The following is a 27488-nucleotide window of genomic DNA, read 5'->3' as shown; positions in this document are numbered from 1 at the left end:
CCTCCATAGTTATAACCCATAATTTCCTTAGCTCTATCTCGCTCGAAAAGCTTGTTTTGAAAATAACCCGCTCATGACCTCGTCATAGTATTTTATGTATAATATTAATAATAATATAATACAAATAATAATAAGATTTATAATAATAATAATAATAATGATAATAATAATAATAATAATAATAATAATAAATACTGAGTGACATAAAAAGGTTTAAATGCAATGGATTCGGCAGAAACTTGGGCTATTTATAGAAGAATTCTGATTCCTGTCCGCTATGCGATCGTATGGGTTTTATGCCTATTTCTCATGCGATCGCATGACCCCAAAATCCAGCTCAAAATTTTTTTGTTTTCTTGTTTGTCGACATATTATTATATATATATATATATATAATATATAATTTAAATAATTAATTATATATTATATTAAATTCATGTGCATAGTTGACTTGTAATTTTTGTTCCGATGACTCGTACGTTGTCACTCGACTTATGTCCCGGTTCCGGTTTCTCAAACGCATTTTCGTACGCTTAGAAAACTCACAATTTACGTTTTGTGACTCGTACCTTTGTCAAAATATAGTCTTAAATTATCAATAAACTATATCATTCAAAGTGTATCTTAAACTTTCGAGTGTTTTGATCATTTACTTCTATAAATCATTGTCTCGCTATTTGTTAATATATATATATATATATATATATATATATATATATATATATATATATATATATATATATATATATATATATATATAATAACAAATCGTTTTATGACCAAGTTAATATATATTTTCAACATTCATAAACACGTTTTAAATATACGTCGCAAGTTATTCATACAATTAATATTCTAACTTATCATATATATTCAAATAAATATTTAAACCAATAAGTTTAATGTACGGTATCAAACAATTAATACATTGTTACGTTTTCAAGTTATAGTATATATATATGTATCTATATACATATAATTGTTCGCGAATCATCAAGAACAACCGAAAGGTATTTGAATATATGAAAGTAGTTCAAAAATTTTGAGATTCGGTTTTACAGACTTTGCTTATCGTGTCGAAAACGTTAAATCATTTAAAGATAAAGTTTAAATTTGGTCAAAAATTTCCGGGTTGTCACAGTGTTTTTGGTCGTTGGTATATGGATTAGATATAAAGGATATGTAATTTTGTTTTCATGTAAATAAGTCATGAATGATTACTAATATTTTTGTAATTTTATGAGATATTTCATGCTAGTTGCCAAATGATGGTTCCCACATGTGTTAGGTGACTCATATGGGCTGCTAAGAGCTGATTATTAGAGTGTATATACCAATAGTACATACATCTAAAAGCTGTGTTTTGTACGAGTACGAATACAGGTGCATACGAGTAGAATTGTTGATGAAACTGAACGAGGATGTAATTGTAAGCATTTTTGTTAAGTAGAAGTATTTTGATAAGTGTCTTAAAGTCTTTCAAAAGTGTATAAATACATATTAAAACACTATGTGTATATACATTTTAACTGAGTTGTTAAGTCATCGTTAGTCGTTACATGTAAATGTTGTTTTGAAGCCTTTAGGTTAACGATCCGGTTAAGTGTTGTTAACCCATTGTTTATTATATCAAATGAGATGTTAAATTATTACATTATCATGATATTATGATATATTAATATATCTTAATATGATATATATACAATTAAATGTTGTTACAACGATAATCGTTACATATATGTCTCGTTTCGAAATCATTAAGTTAGTAGTCTTGTTTTTACATATGTAGTTCATTGTTAATATACTTAATGATATGTTTACTTATCATAATACCATGTTAACTATATATATATATCCATATATATGACATCATATAGTTTTTAGAAATTTGTAACGTTCGTGAATCGCCGGTCAACTTGGGTGATCAATTGTCTATATGAAACCTATTTCAATTAATCAAGTCTTAATAAGTTTGATTGCTTAACACGTTGGAAACATTTAGTCATGTAAATATAAATCTCAATTAATATATATAAACATGGAAAAGTTCGGGTCACTACAAGTAGCGCTAGCATTTAACGGGTGTTTAATACTTCGTAAACATACGCACTCGCCAAGTGTACATTCAGGGGGTTATAAACGTTAAGTTAGTTACCAAGTGCCCACGGTTAAACATATACTTTACATACTGTTTTGAAATGCTCTCTGTAGCACTGAAATCTTGTGGCCTACCTTACATTACTGTTACACTTAAACTATAGCTCACCAACCTTTATGTTGACGTTTTTAAGCATGTTTTTCTCAGGTGCTTAAGGTTGCTTGCTTCCAGTGTTGTACTAGTCTTGCTGATTAGCCACCCGCTGCCTTATTAGAGATGTTACCGCATGAAACATTTTATCTTGCATTCAAACTTTATTACTTTTGAACAATGATTTGTAACGACCTAAGGGTCACGTACTATTATTACTTGCTTCCGTTCATTGAAGCATACTTTTGGTTGTAAAACATTTGACGTTGGTTATGACGTCACCTTTTATCATGAATGCAAACTTGTTTTGAAAACGCATATAGTGTTTGACCTTGTAATGATCCTGTTGTTGATGGTCCGTACATGTTGATTTAGTACGGGGCGTCACATTTGGTATCAGAGCCAGGTTGTAGGGAATTAGGTTGCATTAGTGAGTCTGGACCAACTCGAGTAGGATTCAGTAATAGGACTAATCTACAACTTGCTAGTTTACCTGTTTCTTCGAAACTTGCTGCATGATGCTGCTTACTTTTACTGCTATATGCCGTATGCTACTACATGATTTCACTTCTGCATGCTATTATCTGCTTTCGATTGCATGATACTTATCGTTATTGCCATGCTACTTACTGCTATACATGATCTAGACTGTCATAGTTAATTTGCCTAATACGTGCTTGCTTTATGACTTACTGACATGGAAAAAGTTATTTTTCCTTGTTCAGATGTCGGATGCCCCGCCCACTATCATTCACTTGGAGAGCGACTCGGAATCATCGGCCACCTCACCTACCGTTGTTGCTGACTCGATCCCGTAGTCTACACCTTCCAGCGACTCCGGAAATTCATCCTCCAGAGCCAGTAGCCATGCGCCTGGCCTAGTGATCACCTATGACGGAGCTGAGGACCTACAGGAGATTCCAACTCCACTTGCCCCAGGACCCTCGGGGACACAGCACCATTCCGGTGGTGCTGTGATTTCCGCGAAACTTAGGGAAGGTCCAGTCTGTAATGAGCGTAACCATTGGTGCCGACGCCTTCCCGATGGACATCTCGTGACGATTGGACCTGCCAGATACTGACAGATGATGGCCGCCAGAGGATAGCCACCCATGCAGCCACCCCCAGCCGATCTAGACGACCCATCATCCGACGATTCTTCACCCGATGACTCATCCTCTGATGACTCTAGTGACGAGGATTCAGATGAGGACCCTGATGATTCACCTGTACAGCCACCCTCCACCCCGCCGAAGAAGCGGTACCGTTTTGATGGTACCGTCATTCCAGGGATTAATGGAGGTTGACCATTCATTGACGCTCATGGTCGGCGTCGTAAGGTTACTGCCCGTAAGCAGCTTGTGCCGTACCCTACTGATCCTTTTGTGCGTAAGCCTTACCGCTTCGCAGCCTCTACTTCTGGAGCCTGACCGTCTGCACCACCAGCTCCACCAGCACCACCCGTACCGACTGCACCGCCTGCACCACCATCTCCCTCTGTCGAGGAACTGATGAGGGAGGTGGAGATCCTCCGTGCTCAGGTAACTAAGCTCGAGGACCAGATGTCCCACGTATTGGACATCCTACACCCACCGTCACCGTAGGGCTCTTGTAGTAGATTTCATTATGTAATCTAGTTGTAGTTTTATGTTTTACTTATGTATTGTACGAACCTATGCGGATGTATGCAACTTATTACTAATGAATGGAACTTTGCGTTATTTAATTCTTGCACGGTGTTCTATTTATGTTACTGTATGATGATTCTGTGGTATTTGTACCTAGTTGTGTTACTTAATTAGCATGTGATATGTTGATTCCATGTTGGTTACCATATACTGTATTATTACTATTTGAATACTGGATTTTGACTTGAGTCAAAATTTTTGTTTAGAACATCAATGGCCAACGGAAGATCAACACCGACCACAGCCCAAATCGAGAAAATAATCAATGAACGAGTCGCCGCAGCTTTAGCGAAAATGAACCCCCAAGCTCCACCCCGACCGGTTATCCAGCCCATTCGTAATGGGTGTACGTACAAAGAGTTTCAAAGCTGCAAGCCCCACAACTTTAGTGGAACTGAGGGGCCGGTTGGTCTCACTAGATGGTTTGAGAAATTATAATCTATGTTTCGAGTTAGTAACTGCTCAGAGGCGAACAAAATCAAGTATGCCTCATGTACGCTGTCTGACGATGCACTAACTTGGTGGAACACATTGGCTCAAGCAAAGGGTATTGATGAGGCGTTTGCTACCACATGGGAGGAATTCAGAGGGGCCCTGATTGAGGAATATTTCCCTGGGACAGAGATCCAGAAGATGGAGATTGAGTTTATGCAGTTGAAGGTTGTGGGAAACGATCTCGAGGGTTACAACCGTAGGTATCTACAATTAGCCCTGATGTGTCCTACCATGGTTACCCCAGAGTTTAAGCGCATGGAAAGGTACTTGTGGGGACTTCCTAAGTCCATTAAGGGAAATGTCGCCTCATCTAAGCCACCAAATGTCCCGGAAGCAATGCGCATGGCGCACACTTTAATGAACCAAATCATCATCGATGAACCGGAGAAGGCCAAATCCGAGGCGGGTAGTAATGATAAGCGTAAGTGGGACAACAACAAAGGAAGAGCCTATGATCAAACCCCCGCTAAGAGGCACAACAACGGTAGGAATCCCAATTCGAACACCAACTCGAACCCAAACTACAAGGGTACCCTACCGCAATGCAAGAGGTGCTACAAGCACCATACCGGGTATTGTAACGTTGTTTGTGAAATGTGAAAAAAGACCGGGCATATTGGCAGAGATTGCAAGATTACCACCATGACTGGGAAGCCGAACCCCAATGGACCGAGAAAGTGTTATGAATGCGGGCAGACGAGCCACATCAGAAATGAGTGTCCCAACAAGCGAAAGGACGGCAGACCACCGCGTGGTAGAGCTTTCAACGTTAATGTAAGGGAATCACGTGAGAACCCCGATTTGGTGACAGGTATATTCACTATCAACAATCTATTAGCTTCTGTTCTGTTTGATACTGGTGCCGATAGAAGTTATGTATGTAGACACTTTTGTGATAAGATAAATTGGCCGTTAGTTCCTTTAAAGGAGAGTATGCTTGTAGAGGTAGCCAATGGAAAACTTGAGAAAGTTGACCAAATTAGCCGAGGAGCTATTATCAACATAGCTGGTGTGGATTTCGAGATTGACTTAATACCCATTAAGTTGGGAAGCTTTGATGTTATTGTCGGTATGGACTGGTTGACCAAGATAAGGGTTGACATTATCTGTGGAGATAAAGCTCTTCGTATACTGCACGGAGATGGTGAGCCACTAATTATTTACGGAGAGAGACGTAGCTTGAGACTAAATCTCATTAGTTGCATGAAAGCGCAAAAGATCATGAAGAAGGGACGTCTTGCTGTTTTAGCACATGTGAAAATGTTAGAAACTGAGGTGAAGAGCGTGGATGACGTACGATTTGTGAACGAATTTTCTGATGTCTTTCCGGAAGAATTGCCTGGATTACCGCCACCGAGAGCAGTGGAGTTCCAGATTGATTTAGTGCCAGGAGCTGCACCTGTAGCTCGCGCACCTTATCGACTCGCACCTTCCGAAATGCAAGAGTTGCAGAGCCAATTACAAGAACTGATAGACCGTGGATTTATCCAACCAAGTTTCTCACCTTGAGGCGCACCTGTTTTATTTGTGAAGAAGAAGGACAGATCATTCCGCATGTGTATCGACTACCGTGAACTCAACAAATTGACGATCAAGAATCGGTATCCTCTTCCCCGAATTGACGATCTTTTTGATCAACTACAAGGATCGAGCATTTACTCTAAGATCAATTTGCGATCCGGTTATCACCAGTTGAGGGTGAAGGAAAGTGATGTGATGAAAACTGCATTCAGAACTCGTTATGGTCATTATGAGTTTCTCGTGATGCCATTCGGATTAACCAATGCACCTGCCGTGTTCATGGACCTCATGAATCGTGTCTGCAAACCATACTTGGACAAGTTCGTTATCGTCTTCATAGATGATATCCACATCTATTCCAAAAGCGAAGAAGAACATGAGCAACATCTTCGATTAGTGTCGGAACTCTTGAGACAAGAGCAACTTTACGCCAAATTCTCCAAGTGTGAATTTTGGTTGAAGGAAGTCCAATTTCTGGGTCATGTTGTAAGCGACCAGGGTATCAAAGTTGATCCCGCAAAGATCGAAGCTATCAGCAAGTGGGAAACCCCCACTACTCCGACTCATATCCGCCAATTTTTAGGTCTCGCCGGTTACTACCGAAGATTTATTGAAGGTTTCTCTCTGATTGTGCGCCCTTTGACCGCGCTGACTCACAAAGGGAAGAAGTTCATTTGGGAACCCGAACAGGAATCAGCATTTCAAACTTTGAAAAAGAAGTTAACCACCGCACCTATCTTATCACTTCCTGAAGGCAGTGACGATTTCGTCATTTATTGTGATGCTTCGAAAAGTGGTTTTGGTTGTGTAGTGATGCAATGAACAAAGGTTATCGCTTACGCCTCCCGACAACTGAAGATTCAAGAATGAAATTACACTACGCATGATCTCGAGCTTGAATCCGTTGTCTTTGCATTAAAACTGTGGAGACACTATCTTTATGGAACTAAGAGCACTATTTTCACCGATCATAAAAGCCTCCAAAACATCTTTGATCAGAAGCAATTGAATATGAGACAGCGTCGATGGATCGAGATGCTAAACGACTATGATTGTGAACTTCGTTATCACCCTGGCAAGGCCAATGTTGTAGCTGACGCTTTGAGCCGCAAGGAGAGGATGGCACCTCTTCGTGTTCGGGCACTGAACATCACCATTCATTCGAACCTCAATAGCCAGATCCGAGCAGCCCAAGATGAGGCTCTCAAGGAGGAGAATTTATCTCATGAACACTTGAACATACTCGTCTCTCGATTCGAGGTTAAGGAGACTGGACTTCAATATTTTGCTGGAAGGATTTGGGTACCTCGTTATGGAGATCTACGGAGCCTTATTTTAGATGAAGCCCACAAGTCGAGATATTCGATTCATCCCGGAGCGGGCAAAATGTACCACGATCTTAAGGAACAGTATTGGTGGCCGAATCTTAAGAAGGACGTTGCAACTTATGTTGGTAAGTGTTTGACTTGTTCGAAAGTTAAGACCGAACATCAGAGGCCCTCTGGATTACTTCAACGACCGGAAATCCCGCAATGGAAGTGGGAAAGGATAACAATGGACTTCATTATGAAGCTGCCAAAGATGGTGGGCGGATACGATACCATCTGGGTTATCGTTGACCGTCTTACCAAATCTGCACACTTCTTGGCCATAAAGGAAACGGATACGATGGAGAGACTCGCTCAACTATACATCAAAGAGGTTGTATCTCGTCATGGTGTACCCTTATCAATCATCTCAGATCGCGATCCCCGTTTTGCTTCTAGATTTTGGCGTTCCTTACAAGAAGCCATGGGAACCCGTCTCGACATGAGTACTGCATATCACCCACAGACCGACGGGCAAAGTGAACGCACGATTTAGACCTTGGAGGACATGTTGCATGCATGTGTTATCGATTTCGAAAAGGCCTGGGAAAGGCATTTGCCGCTAGCCGAATTCTCGTACAACAACAGTTATCACTCGAGTATTAATGCCGCACCTTTTGAAGCGTTGTATGGCCGCAAATGCCGATCTCCTATTTGTTGGGCCGAAGTAGGCGAAAAGAAAATCACCGGACCCGAGGTAGTCCATGAAACAACGGAGAAGATTGCCCAGATTCAAGTAAGACTTAAGACGGCTCGTGATCGTCAAAAGAGCTATGCAGACCTCAAACGTAAAGACTTTGAATTCAACGTCGGTGACCGTGTAATGTTGAAGGTTGCACCTTGGAAGGGTGTGATTTGTTTTGGAAAACGTGGAAAGTTAAACCTACGATACATTGGTCCTTTTGAAATTTTGGAGCGTGTTGGACCCGTCGCTTACCGTTTGGATCTTCCAACTCAATTGAGTTCAGTTCATCCTACTTTTCACGTATCGAACTTGAAGAAGTATCTAGCCGAACCGGAACTTATCGTACCACTGGAAGAACTTACGATTGATGACAAACTCCACTTCGTGGAAGAACCTGTTGAAATTATGGACCGTGAGGTCAAAACTTTGAAACGCAACAAGATTCCGATTGTCCGAGTTCGGTGGAATGCCAAACAAGGACTTGAGTTTACCTGGGAGCGAGAGGATCAAATGATGCAGAAGTATCCTCACCTTTTCCCGACTCCTCCATCTACCTCAGCTTAAAATTTCGGGACGAAATTTTCTTTAACAGGTGGGTAATGTAACAACTCGGAATTTTCCAACGTTTATTATTAATAATTATTATTAATACTTGCGATTTAATAAATGTATTTTTTATACGTTTACTTGTTATCGCATTTGAATCTCCATGGCCCGACTTGTCTTTGTGACGTGCGTACTTTTCACGAATAATATTTTTGAATATTATTTACATTCATGATTAATTTTTTTATTAATCAATTTTTTTTAATTAACTAAGATTAGTGGTTAACTACTTGGGCTTTTTATTTACTTGTTGGTAACTTGGGCTTGGACTTTTATTTAATGGCTAGTAAGCCCACCCTACACATTATTGGACTTGTAAGCCCAACATATTAACTAGTATTACATTAAGGAAAAGCATGGTTTAATTAAGCTAAATAAGAGACAAATTACATAAGCATGCAAGACCTTTCTCTCATGTAATTTAACCTTATTACCCATTCAAGCTTTCACCACCTTTCCAACACATGAAAGCAAAATTTGACTTCCCATTTTTACTAGGAAACCGTCGGCCAAAATGGGTGACAAGAGGAGTTCATTTTTCATTTCTTTGTTACATATTCACTTGTATTTCACTTCATATTCACACACACTTACTTACACTTACTCTTCTCTCTAGCATTTTCTCTCAAAACTAGTAAGTAACAAGAATAATTCTCTTCTTTTTCTCTCCTCAAAACCGTAGCACATATACATCATCATCATCTTGATTACTTGCTTGTTACTTGTTTGTTGTTTGTTGTTAGAGATCAAACTTGTTAGTTTGCATCTCCATGAATCTTGTTTCTTCACTCTTTTGTTGATGAAGAACCAAGAACAAGAACTCAAACTTGTTAGTTTGTGGTTCTACATTTAAGAGTTTTCAAGACTAAAAGTTCATAAGTTTTATAATCTTCTTTATGTTTATGTTTTGTAGACTTGAATTCTTAAGATCTAAACTTTGGTTTAAAGCTTCTCAAGAAGGAAGCAAATATGAACATAATACTTGTAGTTTTAATTTATTTCTTCATTTCATTTATTTAAAGTTGTAGTGTTGTTAATTTGGTCAAGTATTACTAGTTAATCTTGATCTCATATTTCTTGAAACTACTTTGTAAGTTCAAGAACATGTAAGTAAAACTTTTAATTATAACTTTGTACACTTATGTTAGATCTAGACTTTTGGGTCTAGGATCTTCAAGATCTAACTAAGAACTATGTTCTACAAACTTAAGATCTTGTTTATATAAGGTTACTTTCAAGTTTATAGCTTATTATTACTTTTAGAGTTCATGTATGTGTTGGATCTAAGATCTTGATGCAACTTTGGTTCATCAAACTTCATACAACTCTTAAGTGAGTTGTGCTACATATCTTAGACTTACACAAGTGTCATGATAGTCAAAACTTGGTTAATATCACTATTAGAGTTCATGTATGTGTCGGATCTAAGATCTTGATGTAACTTTGGTTCATCAAACTACTTACAACCCTTAATTGAGTTGTGCTACATATCTTAGACTTGCACTTGTGTTATGATGGTTAAAACTTGGTAAATATGATTCAAACACATCAACGAGTTGTACACTTGAAGCTATATGCATCAAGGATGAGAACCGTGATGAGCATCGAGCACCAAGAACCCACCGGAACACTAAACCTACTGTTTTTCGGGTCTGATCTAAATACCTGGGCTACTGGACACTTGATTTTCAGTTAGTTCGGTTCGATTAGATGATTTTCTGTTTAGACCGCGTCTTAATCCGAGTTACGTTTTAGGATCTATGGCCTCCCGAAAGTCACTACACCTATTAACGTTGTGCTGAATTTTCTGACCTACTCGCACTTAAACCGTCACCACGGTCAAACGAAGATGAGTTTGGTTCTGTAAATTGGTCAGTACCTAGGGGACTCATATACGGAGCCATGGCAACTGGTCTCACCTCATTTCAGTAGGTATAGAGGCCGTGGAGACTGATCGAAGTCAGCCTTTGTTTTAAACTCTTTTCTCGAATGAAACTTACTTTACACTTTTTTGTTTGATGATGAATGATGATGATACTTAAGATCTAATTTACATACATTTAAACCTAATGGGACGATTTACTGACTTAGTAACTTTTGACTTAGGTTGAGGACTTTTCGGACCTACATACTTGCTTACTTTTCCCGAGTCAACTTTACTACTACTTTTCCACTGTGAGTTATAGCATCCCTTTTTACTTTAACTATTTTGGGAACTGAGAATACATGCGCATTTTACGTTTTACATACTAGGTACGAGTACTTAAACTTTATATATGTGTGAGTTATACAACGGCATAAACTTTCCCTTTAGCTCGGTAACGTTTAGTCATTGGTTTTTGAACCGGTGAACGCGAATCTTAGATATGGATCCATAGGGTTTGACATCCCCACTCGGGCTAGTAGCGCTAGCATTTAACGGGTGTTTAATACTTCGTAAATATACGCACTCGCCAAGTGTACATTCAGGGGGTTATAAACGTTAAGTTAGTTACCAAGTGCCCACGGGTAAACATATACTTTACATACTGTTTTGAAACGCTCTCTGTAGCACTGAAATCTCGTGGCCTACCTTACATTACTGTTATACTTAAACTATAGCTCACTAACCTTTGTGTTGACGTTTTTAAGCATGTTTTTCTCAGATGCTTAAGGTTGCTTGCTTCCGCTGTTGTACTAGTCTTGCTGATTAGCCACCCGCTGCCTTATTAGAGATGTTACCGCATGAAACATTTTATCTTGCATTCAAACTTTATTACTTTTGAACAATGATTTGTAACGACCTAAGGGTCACGTACTATTATTACTTGCTTCCGTTCATTGAAGCATACTTTTGGTTGTAAAACATTTGACGTTGGTTATGACATCACCTTTTATCATGAATGCAAACTTGTTTTGAAAACGCATATAGTGTTTGACCTTGTAATGATCCTGTTGTTGATGGTCCGTACATGTTGATTTAGTATGGGCCGTCACAATTTAACATCTACAAACATCTAAACTCTCTGTAATTTCATCTCTCTTAATTGATACAAATTTACAAGATACAACGAGGATATTTATAGACCCGAGATACAGGACCTTACTGCCCAATAAATGCAGCAACCCAACTAACTACATTAATTGCACCGTCCCAACTAACTACATTAATTGCACCGACTACCTACTAACATTAAATGTGTATACGTATGTCTTATGTATTGTAACAGTTGGTATTGTCCATATCGAGCAAGGTTCCATAAGATTTTTTTTAGTGCAATATCCTTGGATTTCCTTCGTAACGGGTGTAGGAAGTGACCTTTAACTTTTTAGATATGATCGAGTAGGTGGATAATGCCCAAAATGCTGGTAGAAAAAACTCAAACCATAGCTCAGTTACGTGTCACATCCGTGAGGATTGTGCTTTCTTGTTTGTTGAGAATCACCTTGAAACTACATATACAATGTGAATGATTAATATGCAGCCCACCGAATCAAGAAACTCATTTTTTTTAAAAGGCTTCAAGTTTTTGTAACAGATGGAACATCTAAAGGTGAGGTCAGAAAATTTCAACTCAAGGCAGTTTTCTAACAACATTGTAACAATGTTGGGAAGAGTAATTGTTAACGATTAAGTTCCATTCGGACTGTAACGAAATACAAGTATAGATACCAAACTGTGACGTTTTTTTTTTTTTTTTTTTTTTCAATATTCAGTTCTTGGTTTCATACAATTTCCATTTTGGTACTTTTGATTTCGGTACATTTTGATTTGATAGCGGTACTAATCTCATCCCTATAGGAGAGCTTGGTGAAGCACAAACACAAAGCCTAATAGAAGTGGTAGAATAAATGCATTACTTAAACTTGCGATTCATATATAGAAAAATTTTAAATTTAAATAAAAAAAATGCATATATGATGATTCTCTTTCCGAATATGATTATGTAGGAACGAGCGAAAGTACTGAGATACTGAAATCGTACCGATACCAGTACCGAAATATCATATCTCATCATCTTTATCGATTCTTAGTTTACAGAAAAACCAGTTTCGATAGATGCGTTTCGGTATCGTTATTCTCGATATAAAAATCGAATTACAAAATGAATATAAAGGGTCATGGGGTATTATTTAGTATGATCAATGTTATGGAAAAACATATAACATAAACAAAAATTAATATCATCACACATTTGAGGAAAAAACATGTAGCTTGATTGTCTGAATTCTGTTAAGAGCTTTACAAATCCATTTGCTTTCTTTGTTACTTATTATACAAGTCTTCATTTATTACATTCGAGAGATGTTATGTTCTATATGGAAGAAGTTATAACTACCGAATGAATTAAAAAAATATGTATATGTTAATGTGGTAACAACTATTGGAACAATTTTTTTAAAAACCCTCTTTGCATTAAAAACAAAACATGTAGAGCAACATGAATATTCCATGCATATAGAAACATGTACAGCAACATGGATTTCCATACACACGAACTTATAAACTATAAAGGGGCTAACAATATACACATTAAAGGTTAGATTAGCTACATTACGAGTTTTGAGCTAAGTGAATTTAGATAAAAACGGTTAAACAAAATTTAACTAAACATGTAAACTTATGGTAGTATATGCAGTGGCGATTCCAGGATTATAACTCAATAGGGTCCCGAAAATCTTTTCACTACTAATTATATTTGAATACAGTACTATTTTAGTGGTAATTTACCTTAGAAAGAACTACAAATTTGAAAAGTATATGAGATCCGAGTAGTTAAATTTAGTACTGTCCTATACAATTTAAAAGAAAAATTATAAATTTGAAAAATATATGAGGTCCTCCAGTTAAATTTAGTGGTGACCTACACAATTTAACGGGTATTTTCTACTAAAAAATTTCAAACTATGGTGTCCCGTGACCCCACAGGCTTACACCTAAATTCGCCCCTGAGTATATGGTATTGGTATCGAAAAACCGGTACCGATATCGATACCGGTACTATTAATTCGGTACGGTATTTGGAAAATAGTTTAGTCTTTTTTCGGTATCGGTATTACGTGGTTCGGTACGAAATGATACCGAAACCATATCTATGATTTTGATTATGGTCCTATTCCTTTCAAGTTTTTCAACTCTTGATTAAACATTGGCTTCAAAAACGTGGTGATGTCAGCCTGGAATGATGAGGGTAATCATCTCCATTCCAATCCCCAAATTAACTTCTGAAATAAATTGAAACATGTTAAAAATGTCTTAAAATCTTGGAGCAAAGACAACCGTACAAAGAATGAAGTTGAAAAACAAAAGACCCTCAAATGCATAGATGAGATTGATTCCAAAATCAACCTTCGTGAAGATGCTGTTTCGCTAGCAAATGATAGAGCTACTGCTCTTTTTAATCTGACTCGTTTAGAATATGATGATATGGGTAACATGGCTCAGAAACATAAAAAGATTTTCTATAGCCTCGGAGATGAAAATACAGCCTACTTTCTGTTCGGCTATTAATCGTAAATGAAAAAAGTTGCAAGTTACGGGTATTATGGATCATGGTAGCTGGATTTCTCAGCCCTCTCAAGTGAAGCAGGACTTTTTGGATTTTTTTTATCAATAAATTTAAAAGGCAAGATTGTATTTCAATTAATTCTCCCAGCCCACATCTTAAGAAGCTCTCTGTTGATGACACCCTCTCTATGATCACCGATTTCACGGATAGTGAGATTAAAGATGCCGTCTGGTCTTGTGGGAGCGATAAGTCTTCTGGCCCCGATGGTTTCTCGTTTAAATTTGTGAAGCATTTTTGGGACCTTATTGGTAGTGACGTTATTAAAATGGTCCAAAATTTTCACTCATCATGTGCCATTCCGAAAGGTTGCAATGTTTCTTTTTTCTCCCTTATCCCTAAAAAGGAGAATCCGATTCACGTTCAAGACTTTCGTCCTATTAGCCTCATTGGCGTGCAATATAAAATTATCTCTAAGATTTTGGCTAATAGGTTGGCTTCGGTGATCAATGATATTATTAGTCCAGAACAAACGGCTTACATCAAAGGAAGACAAATCATTGATGGTCCTCTTATTATCAATGAAGTTGTTGAATGATGTAAGAAAAACAAAAAGAAAGCAATGCTATTTAAAGTGAATTTTGAGAAAGCCTTCGACTCTATTCATTGGAATTTTATTTTTTCCATGCTTCGTTTCATGGGTTTTCATCCTAAATGGATAAGCTAGATCCGTGCTTGTCTTGTTTCTTCAAGGGCTTCTCTTCTCATCAACGGTAGCCCCTCTGCGGAATTCTCTATTAATAGAGGGCTTCGTCAGGCGATCCTCTATCTCCTTTTCTCTTTGTTATTGGAATGGAAGGGCTTCAAGCGGCTATTCGAGACGCGTCATATGCTTCTCTTTATTCGGATCTGCACGTGGGTATTGGTCATAACCAGGTTCAGATTTCTAATTGCCTATGCACGGATGATGTTCTTTTCGTTGGTGATTGGAACGATTCAAATGCTTGCAATCTTCTTTCGATGCTAGGTTGTTTTTTTGCGGTTTCCGGCCTGAAAATTAATCTGCAAAAATCATCCTTCTTCGGTGTTGGTGTTAATTCGGTTGAACTTAACAGAATGGCTAATTTTATGGGTTGTTCAGCTTCTAGTCTTCCGTTTACGTTTCTTGGTTTACCTGTTGGTAATAATATGAGTAAGTCCGAAAGTTGGAATCCAATAATCGAAAAAGTCAGAAAATGTCTTTCGTCTTGGAAAGTTAACCTTCTATCCATTGGTGGTCGTCTTACTTTAATAAAATCTGTTTTGGGTTCTCTCGGAAATTACTACATGTCTTTGTTCAAAGCTCCCGCAAGCGTCCTTAATAAATTGGAATCTCTTCGGGCTTCTTTTTTTTGGGTGGTAAAGAACACGCTCGTAAAATTCATTGGATGAATTGGGATCTTATTCTTCACGTGATTGATAAGGGTGGCTTATCGGTAACTAGCCTTAAGTCAATGAATCTTGCTTTTATATACAAATGGCGTTGGCGTTTTGTGTCTAATCATGAATCCTACAGGGCAAAGGTCATTCAAGCAATCCATGGTGACTATTGGGGTAGCACTCTCCCTTATGCGGCTTCGGCAATAGGTACTTGGTCTCATATTGTTAAATGCATCTTGTTTATTCACAATACCAACCTAATTCAAGCGGACCAACTTCATTTCAAAGTCAGTAATGGTCAGTCTATAAAATTTTGGCACGACCCGTGGCTTGATAATTCTCCGTTAGCTGCTCGTTTTGCTCGTCTACATGCTCTAGACCTGCTGCAGAATTCCACTGTCGCTTCCAGATGTGCGCATGGTATATGGTCTTGGCATTGGCGCAGACCTCTAAAAGGTGGCTTAGAAGCTTGTCAATTTGATGAACTCAAAAATATTATTGAAGGTGTAGTTCTCTCCAATTGTAATGACTACTGGGCATGGAATAATCCTCCTTTTAATTTGTTTACTGTTGCACATGCCCGCCATTTAAATGATTCATCTTCTTCTGTTTCATCTACCACCTCATCAATGTGGTGTACAAAAGTTCCGATCAAGATTAATATTTTCATTTGGCATCTCAACCTTAATAGACTTCCAACTATATGTAATTTGGAAGCTAGAAATATTTTCGTAGAGAGGGATTGTTGCGCTCTTTGCGATGTTTCGGAGGAGACAAGTGATCATCTTTTCATTCATTGTGACACAAGCTATCAAATTTGGCATAGAGTGAGAACTTGGCTCGGTATCTCTTTTTCGATTCTGAATTCGGTTGGTGAGTTGTGGGCTTGGATTGACTCTTTTCTTTCAAATGGGAAATCACGCTTTATATTAAAAATCGATGCTTTCTCCACTTATGGAATATTTGGCGGCTCAGGAACGGCAACATTTTCAAGTATCATAATGTTCGCAAATCTTATGTTTTTAGTTACATTGTTCTTTCCGCATTTAATTAGCTTTTTGCAAGGTACCACAAGTCTTGCGTAAAGTGGACTAATTGGTTACACTCACCTATGTACTCTTTGTAATTTTTGCCTAGCTCCATGCTAGTTTTTTATATAATGTTGCCGTTTCAAAAAAAAAAAAAAAATATATATATATATATATATGTGTGTGTGTGTGTGTGTGTGTGTGTGTGTGTGTGTGTGTGTGTATTTTGTGTGATAATAAATGTATTCATAGATGGTAAATATAATCCACATCCTATCAACTAATATCCACATCAATATATTTATATCCACTAATCAATCATTTACATCATCAATAATTCAATAATTCAATATCCGTGGGTGAATCTAGTAGATATTCATTTGACTGGGTGTTCATTGTCATCTTTGATTGTACTTGCAAATAATTTTGTATTCCTTATTATTTTTTTCATGTTATAAATGAATACAAATTTTAATTTCCTAAGACGCTATTATATAACTAAAGTTAAATCTTTTTTCAGGGTAAATTTAGCTAGTAGTTTGATGATATAATCGAAATGTCTTAGCTCCTAGTAATAAGCCATATAAATTAGTGATAATTTAAAATTTGAACAAATACAAAGTTAAGGAATTGAAGTAATAGATATCTTGTTAAATTTATTCAATCTTAGCCTGAAGTGTTTTCCCTCTTCTTCCTCTTATTATATGATTAGCATTTTTGCAGGTTTGTTGTGGTCTTTGAGCTTGCTGCTGTTGCTGCATTGGGCTCCTCTTCTTATTGGGCTTCTGCTGGTTATGCCCTTGTTGCTGTTGTTAGAGTTATTGGGTCTCAAGTGTAGAGTCCAGCTGTTGTTTTTCTGTCCGTTGGGTGCTAGGCTATTTAGGCTGTATCCAGCCTCCTTCTAGCGATAACATTCACATACGCATACATCTTTCTCACACTGATATTATCTCTGTAATTTGTTCTAGGGTTTATACCCTTTGTCGAGTGATTATCTCTATTAAGACAAATTTCAGTTTCATCTTTGATCTATCGTTATTCTCTTCAGCTGTAATCAATCTCTAAATTGAGAGATTTATTTCATGCTACTGTGATTGTACTAATCTTGGCAATTGTCAAGTTCTTTGGTTATAATCGATTATTGGAAGGTTTCTTGGTTTCGATTCATTGTTTCTAACATGGTACCAGAGCCGATGAAGCTTTGATTTTCTTGTTCTCATGGTCTGGTTGAAGATCTAGGGTTTTTTGGTGATTGGGTTCTGCTCGTGATTCATCTGCCATAATTAGACAGTCTCGTGTGACTCCTTGATTGAAGAAGACTCATAGTCCGCTGCATCATCTTCTTCAAAAGGGAGTTTCACCTTTTCTTTTATCTGCTTTACTTATTCTGTGTTTTTTTTACTTCTATTTGATTATCTTTTTTATTATTTGATAAATCTGTTTTTTCTTATTATCTCTGATTATCTTTTATTTACTTTTTATCTGCTACCTGAGTTGCTTGATCCTTTTATCTGATTTATTTGTTATAATGGGCGATCAAAATGCTATTACATTAATCAGCAAAATTGATTTTGGTGATCCTCTTTACCTTCATGCTAGTGATACAACAAATACACCCTTAATATCTATTAAATTAAAAGGAATTGAAAACTACGATGTATGGAGTAGAGCTATGTTACTTGCATTATCCACTAAAAACAAAGTAGGGTTTGTTAATGGAGCTTGTGTAAAAAGTACTGATAATGATGTTCTTGCTGCTCAATGGGATAGATGTAACTCAGTTGTGTTATCTTGGTTGTTAAGTTCTATATCTGAAGAGTTATACTCTGGATAAATATTCTCTGCTACTGCTTCTGTTGTTTGGACTGAATTAAAAGAGACCTACGATAAAGTTGATGGATCTATAACCTTTAATTTACATCAAAAAATTAGCTCTATGAAACAAAGTGGTAGTAATTTGTCTGAATATTATCATAAACTTAACACTTTATGGAAACAATATGATGAAATGGTTAAATTACCTGCTTGTGTTTGTGCTGCTGCTCCTGAGTTTCAACAACACAATAAAGATTTAAAATTGATGCAATTTCTTATGGGATTAGACAATGTTTACATGTCCACCAGAAGTAATTTGTTGCTTAGAGACCCCTTACCTGATGTTAAGTCTACATTTGCTATTTTATCTAGAGAAGAATCACACAGGGGGGTTTCTGGGGTTGGGACATCTAAGTCTCTAAACTCTGCCTTTGTTGCTCAAACTAATAATAATTCTTGGTCAAACAGAAATAATAATACTGGTAGTTTTGGAAGAGGAAGAGGCTTTAATAGAGGTCCTAATCCTAATCTTAAGCGTGCTAAGTGCAACAAACTTGGACACACCATTGATAGGTGTTTTGAAATTGTTGGATATCTTAATAAATATAAGAAACCTTTCAATGGAAATACTAATAAGTCAACTGCTTATGTGTCTAGTTGTGCTGCTTCCGATTCATTATTTGGTTCAATTGCATCCACTTCTAATATTGGTTCTGCTAATTCTACTAATTCTGTTCCTTTGTCTTTAAGTAATGAACAAATGGTGAAGCTATTAAGCATGCTTAATGATAAGGGCCCTCAAACATATGAATGTGTTTCTAATATGTCAGGTACTATAATGAATAATAATGTGTTTTTCAATGATAATTTTCAAGAGTTTTTCAATTTTCACTCTAGTGAAAATAAGTGTCAAGGTTGGATTATAGACTCCAGTGCCAGTCAACATATGACTGTTTCTGAACAAGGTCTTGATAACATTGTTGATGTGTCTGATTTAAATCTACAAGTCTCACATCCTAATGGTACAAAATCAAGAGTTAGAAAAATTGGAAACTTAAGATTAAATAAAGACATTATGTTAACTGATGTGTTAATTGTCCCTGGATACTGTGTGAGTCTTCTATCTGTTAATAAACTGGTCAAAGAAAACAAAATGTTTGTTGATTTTGATGCCTTTAAATGTTACATTCAGGACTTGAAAACAAGAACTATCCTGGGGACTGGTAGTGTGAATGGTGGTCTTTATCTCTTTGACAATTATATAGGTGATTCCTTTATGTGCAATTCTGTGTTTGCTTGTAATTTTGAATCTTCTTTATTATGGCATAACAGATTAGGGCATCCTTCCAGTCCTGTCCTTAACATTCTTAAACACAAACTGAATTTTGATAAGACTATTGAAGATATACCTTGTGAAGTTTGCTTAAAAGCTAAACATATTAGAGACCCTTTTCCTTTGAGTGATCATGTCACTAAAGAACTAGGTGAACTTGTTCATATGGATTTGTGGGGTCCATATAGGGTGGCTAGTAGAGAAGGATATAAATACTTCTTGACCATCGTTGATGACCACACAAGGGCTGTTTGGGTTTATTTATTAATAAACCAAAGATGAGGTGTTTGATAACTTCTACAAATATGTGAACTTATTGCTTAATCAGTTTGAAAAAAGGGTTAAAATGATTAGAACTGATAATGGAACTGAATTCTTAAATAACTAAATGAAAAGTTTTCTTAATGAAAAAGGCATTTTACATCAAACCACCATTGCTCACACACCTCAACAGAATGGTCTTGTTGAAAGGAAACATAGACACCTTTTAAATGTAGCCAGGTCCCTTATGTTTTGGGGGGAATTCCCTTGTATCTCTGGTCTGAATGTATTCTAACTGCCACCTATCTGATCAACAGGATTCCATCCAAGGTGTTAGCACCCTTTCCAAAAAATTTATGGTTCTGAACCATCTCTCTCCCACATCAGAAACTTTGGTTGTCTTGTGTTTTCAAAAATCTTAGGTAAAACTGACAAATTTAAACCAAGGTCTGAGAAGTGTGTTTTAATTGGTTTCTCTACTAATAAAAAGGGCTATAAGCTATGGAGTCTTGAAAACAAAAATGTTCTTTTTTCTAGGGATGTTAAGTTTTTTGAAAATATTTTTCCTTTTAAAAAATCAAAAACAAAAAATTTTAAGTCTGATTCTGTTACTGATCAAACTGATCAACTTAGTTTCTTTGATTTGTTTTCTGTTCAAAATAGTACCAATGTTTCTGAAAATCCCTATGATGAAGGGAGAGCTCATCCTGAAGTGTATACCGTGATGGCAGACACTTCTTGAGACCTCACAGGGAGTGGAGGTAGTCATAGTAATCCTAATGAGGATGATGGTCATCTCAATGACCTCCCCGAGGGTACTTCTAGTTCTAGTTCTAATGAAAATAATCCTGACCCTCCAAATGAGGAGTCTGCTACCCTTAGAAGGTCTGATAGACAAACTGTGTTTCCAAGGAAATTTAGTGATTATGTGGTTGAGGGTAAAGTCAAATATGGGTTAGAGAAGGTTGTTAATTACTCTGCTCTTAGTAAAGATAATTACTGTTTTGTGTCTAGTCTAAACAAGAGCATTGAACCAGCCACATATGATCAGGCCATTAAAGACCCCAATTGGGTCAATGCTATGAATGATGAAATGAGTGCTCTTCTAGAAAATAATACATGGGTTCTCACCGATTTACCTGATGGAAGGAAACATGTTGGATGTAGATGGATATATAAAATTAAATATAAATCCACAGGTGAAATTGAAAGGTACAAGGCTAGATTAGTTGCCAAAGGGTATAGTCAAAGGGAAGGTCTAGATTATGATGAGACTTTTTCTCCTATTGTTAAAATGGTTACTGTTAGATGCATATTAACTTTAGCTGTCCAAAATAACTGGAAATTATACCAACTTGATGTTAATAATGCTTTCTTATATGGTGATCTTGTTGAAGATGTTTATATGGAATTACCTCAAGGCTACTTTTCTGAATATGAAACTAGGGTGTGCAAACTTGTTAAATCTCTATATGGCTTAAAACAAGCTCCTAGACAATGGAATAAAAAGTTATCTATGACATTAAAGGAGCATGGTTTTGTGCAAAGTATGAATGACTATTCTCTATATGTTAAGGAGTCTGGATCTGTTTTCTTGGCTATTTTGGTTTATGTTGATGATATAATTGTGAATGGAAATGATGATAGTGAAATTGGTAAGTTTAAAGAGTTTTTGAAATCTAAGTTTCATATAAAGGATCTAGGTGAATTAAAATATTTTCTTGGAATTGAAGTGTTAAAAACTGAAAATGGTATGTGTCTATCTCAAAGAAAATATTGTATTGAGCTTCTTGATGAGTTTGGATTGGTGGGTAGCAAACCTGTTGGTGCTCCTCTTGAGTCAAACTTAGTTATTAATTCTGATCCTTCGAACTATGACAAAGAGCTCACTGATATTACTAAGTATCAACAGTTGATTGGAAAACTAATATACCTTACCATGACAAGGCCAGACATCTCTTTCTCTGTTCAGTGTCTTAGCCAATTCATGCATAAACCCTTGCAATCACATCTAAAAATTGCTCTAAGACTTCTTAGGTATTTAAAGGGCTCTCCAGGTAAAGGTATTGTCATCTCGAAATCTGACAAGGCTTCTCTCTCTGCTTATGTTGATGCTGATTGGGGTAAGTGTTTAAGCTCTAGAAAGTCTGTTACTGGTTTCTCCATCTTCTTCTGTAGCTCCTTAGTGTCTTGGAAAAGCAAGAAACAAGACACTGTATCCAGATCCTCCACAGAGTCTGAATACAGGGCTATGGCCTCTGCTACATGTGAGATTATTTGGATTTTGAAAATTTTGAAGGATCTTAAAGTCAAAAATCTTTTACCTGTTGATCTTCATTGTGACAATAGGTCTGCTATTCAAATAGCAGCCAACCCTGTTTTTCATGAAAAAACAAAACATTTTGAAATTGATTTGCACATTGTGAGAGATAAGTGTAATTATGGGGTAATTAGAATTGTTAATATTAAATCTGAAGAACAAATTGCTGACATTTTCACTAAGGGGTTGGGTATTCGACAACACTCTTATTTATCTAGTAAACTTGGGCTTATTGATTTGTTTCAGGTTTAGATTGAGGGGGGATGTTAAATTTATTCAATCTTAGCCTGAAGTGTTTTCCCTCTTCTTCCTCTTATTATATGATTAGCATTTTTGTAGGTTTGTTGTGGTCTTTGGGCTTGCTGCTATTGCTGCATTGGGCTCCTCTTCTTATTGGGCTTCTGCTGGTTATGCCCATGTTGCTGTTGTTAGAGTTATTGGGACTCAAGTGTGGAGTCCAGTAGTTGTTTTTCGTTCCGTTGGGTGCTAGGCTATTTAGGCTGTATCCAGCCTCCTTCCAGCGATAACATTCACATACGCATACATCTTTCTCACACTGATATTATCTCTGTAATTTGTTCTAGGGTTTATACCCTTTGTCGAGTGATTATCTCTATTAAGACAAATTTCAGTTTCATCTTTGATCTATCGTTATTCTCTTCAGTTGTAATCAATCTCTAAATTGAGAGATTTATTTCTTTGCTACTGTGACTGTACTAATCTTGGCAATTGTCAAGTTCTTTGGTTATAATCGATTATTGGAAGGTTTCTTGGTTTCGATTCATTGTTTCTAACATATCTCAATCAAGTGTATTTATTTACTTTGAATACAATTACAATGATGAGTTTGATAGTAATTGGGATGAATAATAGAATAAGCTAAGGGTTATGATCCTACGCGTTGAATGCAGCCTCTCGTCTTAAGCCAACATTAACCTCTGTATGGTCGAAGTGATGCAAACAGTTGCTCAACCGCATTTTGTAGACATTTGCATCATAGAGAAAAGTATCATATTTTTTCATCTTAAAGTTATGTGAAGGATCTATATATAGTTATTCGAAGTACCATAATGAGTCGTTGCTTATATGATGCATGATTTCATGGAAATCATCATGGACACACTACCTTTCAAAATGCTTCTTACCAGATTATTCTGTTTTATTGACCTTAAAAATAATGGTTTATTCTTTCTATAATGTAGCTCGTAGGAAAATGTTGTATTAAATACACATATGTAATGTACGCTTGTTTAAAATTTATGGAATAGAATTATCGTTTTATTATCTCGCCACCAAGTAACAAGACGACAAGAAAATTGTCAAACCACTCGCAAGTCGCAAATATATAAACGACTTGTGAATGGTCACGACCCATACACAGAGAAAAGAAAACTTATTCAAATTTAATCCGGGTCACGTATTTCGAGGAAAGTAAAACCCCTGGTTGAGAATCGAACTCGGGTCACGTTCTTCGATTCACTACTTGATTATCACTCAGCCAAATGTTCGGTGGTATTTTTTTGGGCGAATTGTCAAAAACATTATTTCTTAGCAGGTACGTTAATAGCGCATAAGCTAACACGCCTGTCCTATTTATACTATACAAACTAGGTTGAAACGCTAACAAACTTTCATATCTTCGCTTTTGATCTCTTCTTCCGTAAATCATGGATAATTCCCTTAATATCCTGATTTGCTTAACAATATCAAATCAAGTGTACAAATAGATAAGGAATATTCGTTTATCCTTTATTTGAACCTTTATGCTTATTTTAATTACACGCGTATTGTAACAACCCGGAAATTTTTGACCAAATTTAAACTTGATCTTTATATGTTTCCGACAAGATAAGCAAAGTCTGTAATGTTGAGTCTCGAAAATTTTGGAACTATGTTCATATATTCAATTACCCTTTGACTGTGCTCGACGATTCACGAACATTTATGTGTATATAGATATGTATATGTAATATATAGTTATATTAATTGAAAACGTTAACAAAGTATTGGATGTATAATACTTTACATGAATGTACTTGTTTCGATATATGTTTAATATATTTATCGACGAAATTAAAAGATAATATCAAATGATTGATTTATCAGATACATTGTGTTATGATTACGAGTCTCTGTTATGAAGTCCACGTTGATTTGAGAAATATGTTCTTTTAACGATATTCGGAAAATGATAAAGTGATTTACAAGTAAGAACAAAAGTGTCAACTACCGATAACTAGACAAAAGTTAGTGGAGGACTAAATTTCATAATATTTAATTGATTTACTTTCAAACGTACGAAAATGTTTTTCGATATAATAGAATTTGATTAATAAAATGTCTTTATTTAAATAACGTAATTTGAATATACAATAAGTTGTAATATTAATTATTAGAATTAAATATATAAATCACTTGCAACATGGATTTAAAACGTGTTGATATTATATATATATATATATATATATATATATATATATATATATATATATATATATATATATATATATATATATATATATATATATATATATATATATATATATATATATGTATATATATACATATATATATATACATATATATATATGTGTATATATATATAATTATTTTGTAAACAATAATAGCACTCGTTGATTGATTCGATTGATATTTAAGTAAGTTAGTCTGAATGTTCAAAAAATTAAAATATAGTTGTTATAATAATATTATTACTTTCATTAATATTATTAAAATAAATATTAGTATTAATAATATTATGATATAAATATGAAATTTAATATGTATAAATTGTTATATTATTATTATTATTAATATTATTATTATCATTAATAACATTAATATTATTATAATTAGTATTATTATTAGTATTATGAATAATATTTTTACCATTTTTATAGTTAATATCATTATTATTATCTATTATTATTATAATTATTATTAATATAATTATTATTAGGGTTATTATTATTTATTAGAAAATAATACATTTTATTATTATTAACATTAACAATATGATTATTATCATTAATATTAGTATCATTATTATTTATTATTATTATTAATATAATTATTATTATTACTAATATATTTATTAATTATTAGTATTTATATACAAACTAAAAATCAAAATATTCGTACGATTCTGTTTCAGATATCTATCAATCTATATTACGTTTTTGAATCTGTCCCCAATTTTTTACATATCGTTTTCAATCGTACCAATCTAATTAACATTACAGTTTGAATTTTTGTTATTATAATAAAGTTCTATCCTTAATCGAATTTAATCTGTCGACTCCATTTAGCTATAAAACAAGCGATTACTCTGTATTCTTGACAAAACTCATTCGACCTTACACTCTCAATATCAATTACAATCACATTTAACAGCTATTAGCTGTTGAATTAAACAGAAAAGCCATAAACACTGCTCGACACTCTGTTCTTGTTTCATTTAATCAATATTCGAAATTAATTTCAAAATGTGTTAATGCAGTTATGTTAGAAATCTTCCACTTAAACTATCTGGAAAGTTTTAACTTCCAATTTTTACTATCGAGTTTCAATTTTCTAGTCATAGTTAATTAATTTTCAATAAGTCAACATATTTGTTCATCGTGAAATCCGAACTTGTTTTGATGTTTTATGTTTAATTGATGATTCAAAAAGTTTTCATGGACGATTTAGAACATTTTTCATGTTATAAGTATAGTCTTAAATGTTTTAAAAATTCGAAATTGAATTTGAGTTCAAAGGTGTTCTTCATGGTCTGCTATTGCTTCTGTTATTTTTTTTAAACTCAATCAATCTCTTAAATCGTTTCTATATCAATTCCACCTTCTAAAACAAATAAAATTATATCTATGTTATAACTAATTCGATCTCTGGTCGTTCGAATCTGATTAAGAAGAAGAGGGAAAGAAACAGATGAATATGGGTTATAAAATAATTGATATGGGAGTTAATCAGAAAAATGAAATGGTTCAGCAGGTTTGGGTGTTAGCGGGTTAGCTTGAGGTCGCGGGTTCGAGCCTGGTCTCTGCCATTTTTTTTTTGGAAAAGCTTTGAAGGTAGTTTTATTATCAAAATTATTATTTTTATTATTATTGTTATCATTACTAGTATTATGATTATTATTATTATTATTATTATTATTATTATTATTATTATTATTATTATTATTATTATTATTATTATTATTATTATTATTATTATTATTATTATTATTTATCATTTACTATTATGATTATGATTCCAATTATGGTTATTATTATTATTATTATTATTATTATTATTATTATTATTATTATTATTATTATTATTATTACTATTATTATTATTATTACTACTATTATTATTATTATTACTATTATTATTATTATCATTATCATTATTAAGATTATTATAATTAGTATAATTATGAACATGTTAATAATATAAACATATTTTTATTAAGAAATTAATAAAATATGATATGGTAAAGAATATGGAAAAAGATCAAAATTATAATAATACATGTACGATTATGATTATGATTAGGAATTAGAATTTTAGAAGTTATAATTATAAGTTTAGGAATTAAATACGAATATTATTATGACTAATAATATTATTATTAGAATTATCATTATTATTTTTTCTTTTCATTTTTATCATTTCTAGTATTTCTATGAATATTACTATTATTATTATTATTATTATTATTATTATTAATTTTATGAATATTGTAATTATTATCATTTTTATTATTACTAGTATCATTATATTTAAAATTATCATTTTTATCAAAACTATCATTTTTATTTTATTATTAGTAAGATTATCAAAAAAATTTAAAATTATTATTACTACTATCATCATTATTATTATTAGTATTATTTTATGTATACTAGTATTATTATTGCTAATATTATTATTATTACAAAATAAAACAACATATTATTCATTATCTTTATTATCATTATTCTATCAAATAAATGCTTATATGAAACATATATATAAATATATAACACTTGAAATAATATATACTATTAATATCGATACATAACTTGTTCGATTACGATTATATATTTTAATATATATAAATGATATAGGTTCGTGAATCCGAGGCCAACCCTACACTTGTTCAGTGCCGTCATATGCACAATTACTACGAAATACAGTATCGTGAGTTTCATTTGCTCCCTTTTTTAAATGCTTTTGCAATATATATT

General features: G+C 34.6%; 1 protein-coding gene across 1 annotated transcript; it reads left to right on the top strand.

Annotated features, from left to right (window-relative positions):
• The first annotated feature begins 18479 nt into the window (after positions 1-18479).
• On the top strand, positions 18480-19973 carry LOC139888422 (uncharacterized). Its single transcript, XM_071871431.1, has one exon. It carries the CDS (start codon positions 18480-18482, stop codon positions 19971-19973), a length of 1494 nt encoding a protein of 497 aa, XP_071727532.1.
• The last annotated feature ends 7515 nt before the right edge of the window (positions 19974-27488 follow it).

The sequence above is a fragment of the Rutidosis leptorrhynchoides genome, chromosome 2 (assembly GCF_046630445.1).
Source record: "Rutidosis leptorrhynchoides isolate AG116_Rl617_1_P2 chromosome 2, CSIRO_AGI_Rlap_v1, whole genome shotgun sequence".
NCBI lineage: Eukaryota > Viridiplantae > Streptophyta > Magnoliopsida > Asterales > Asteraceae > Rutidosis > Rutidosis leptorrhynchoides.
Note: the sequence above shows the minus strand (reverse complement) of the source record. Positions and strands in the feature narration are given on the sequence as shown.

Coding starts and splice junctions, on each gene's coding strand:
- LOC139888422 (XM_071871431.1), top strand. CDS start 18,480: ATGAAACAAAGTGGTAGTAATTTGTCTGAATATTATCATAAACTTAAC.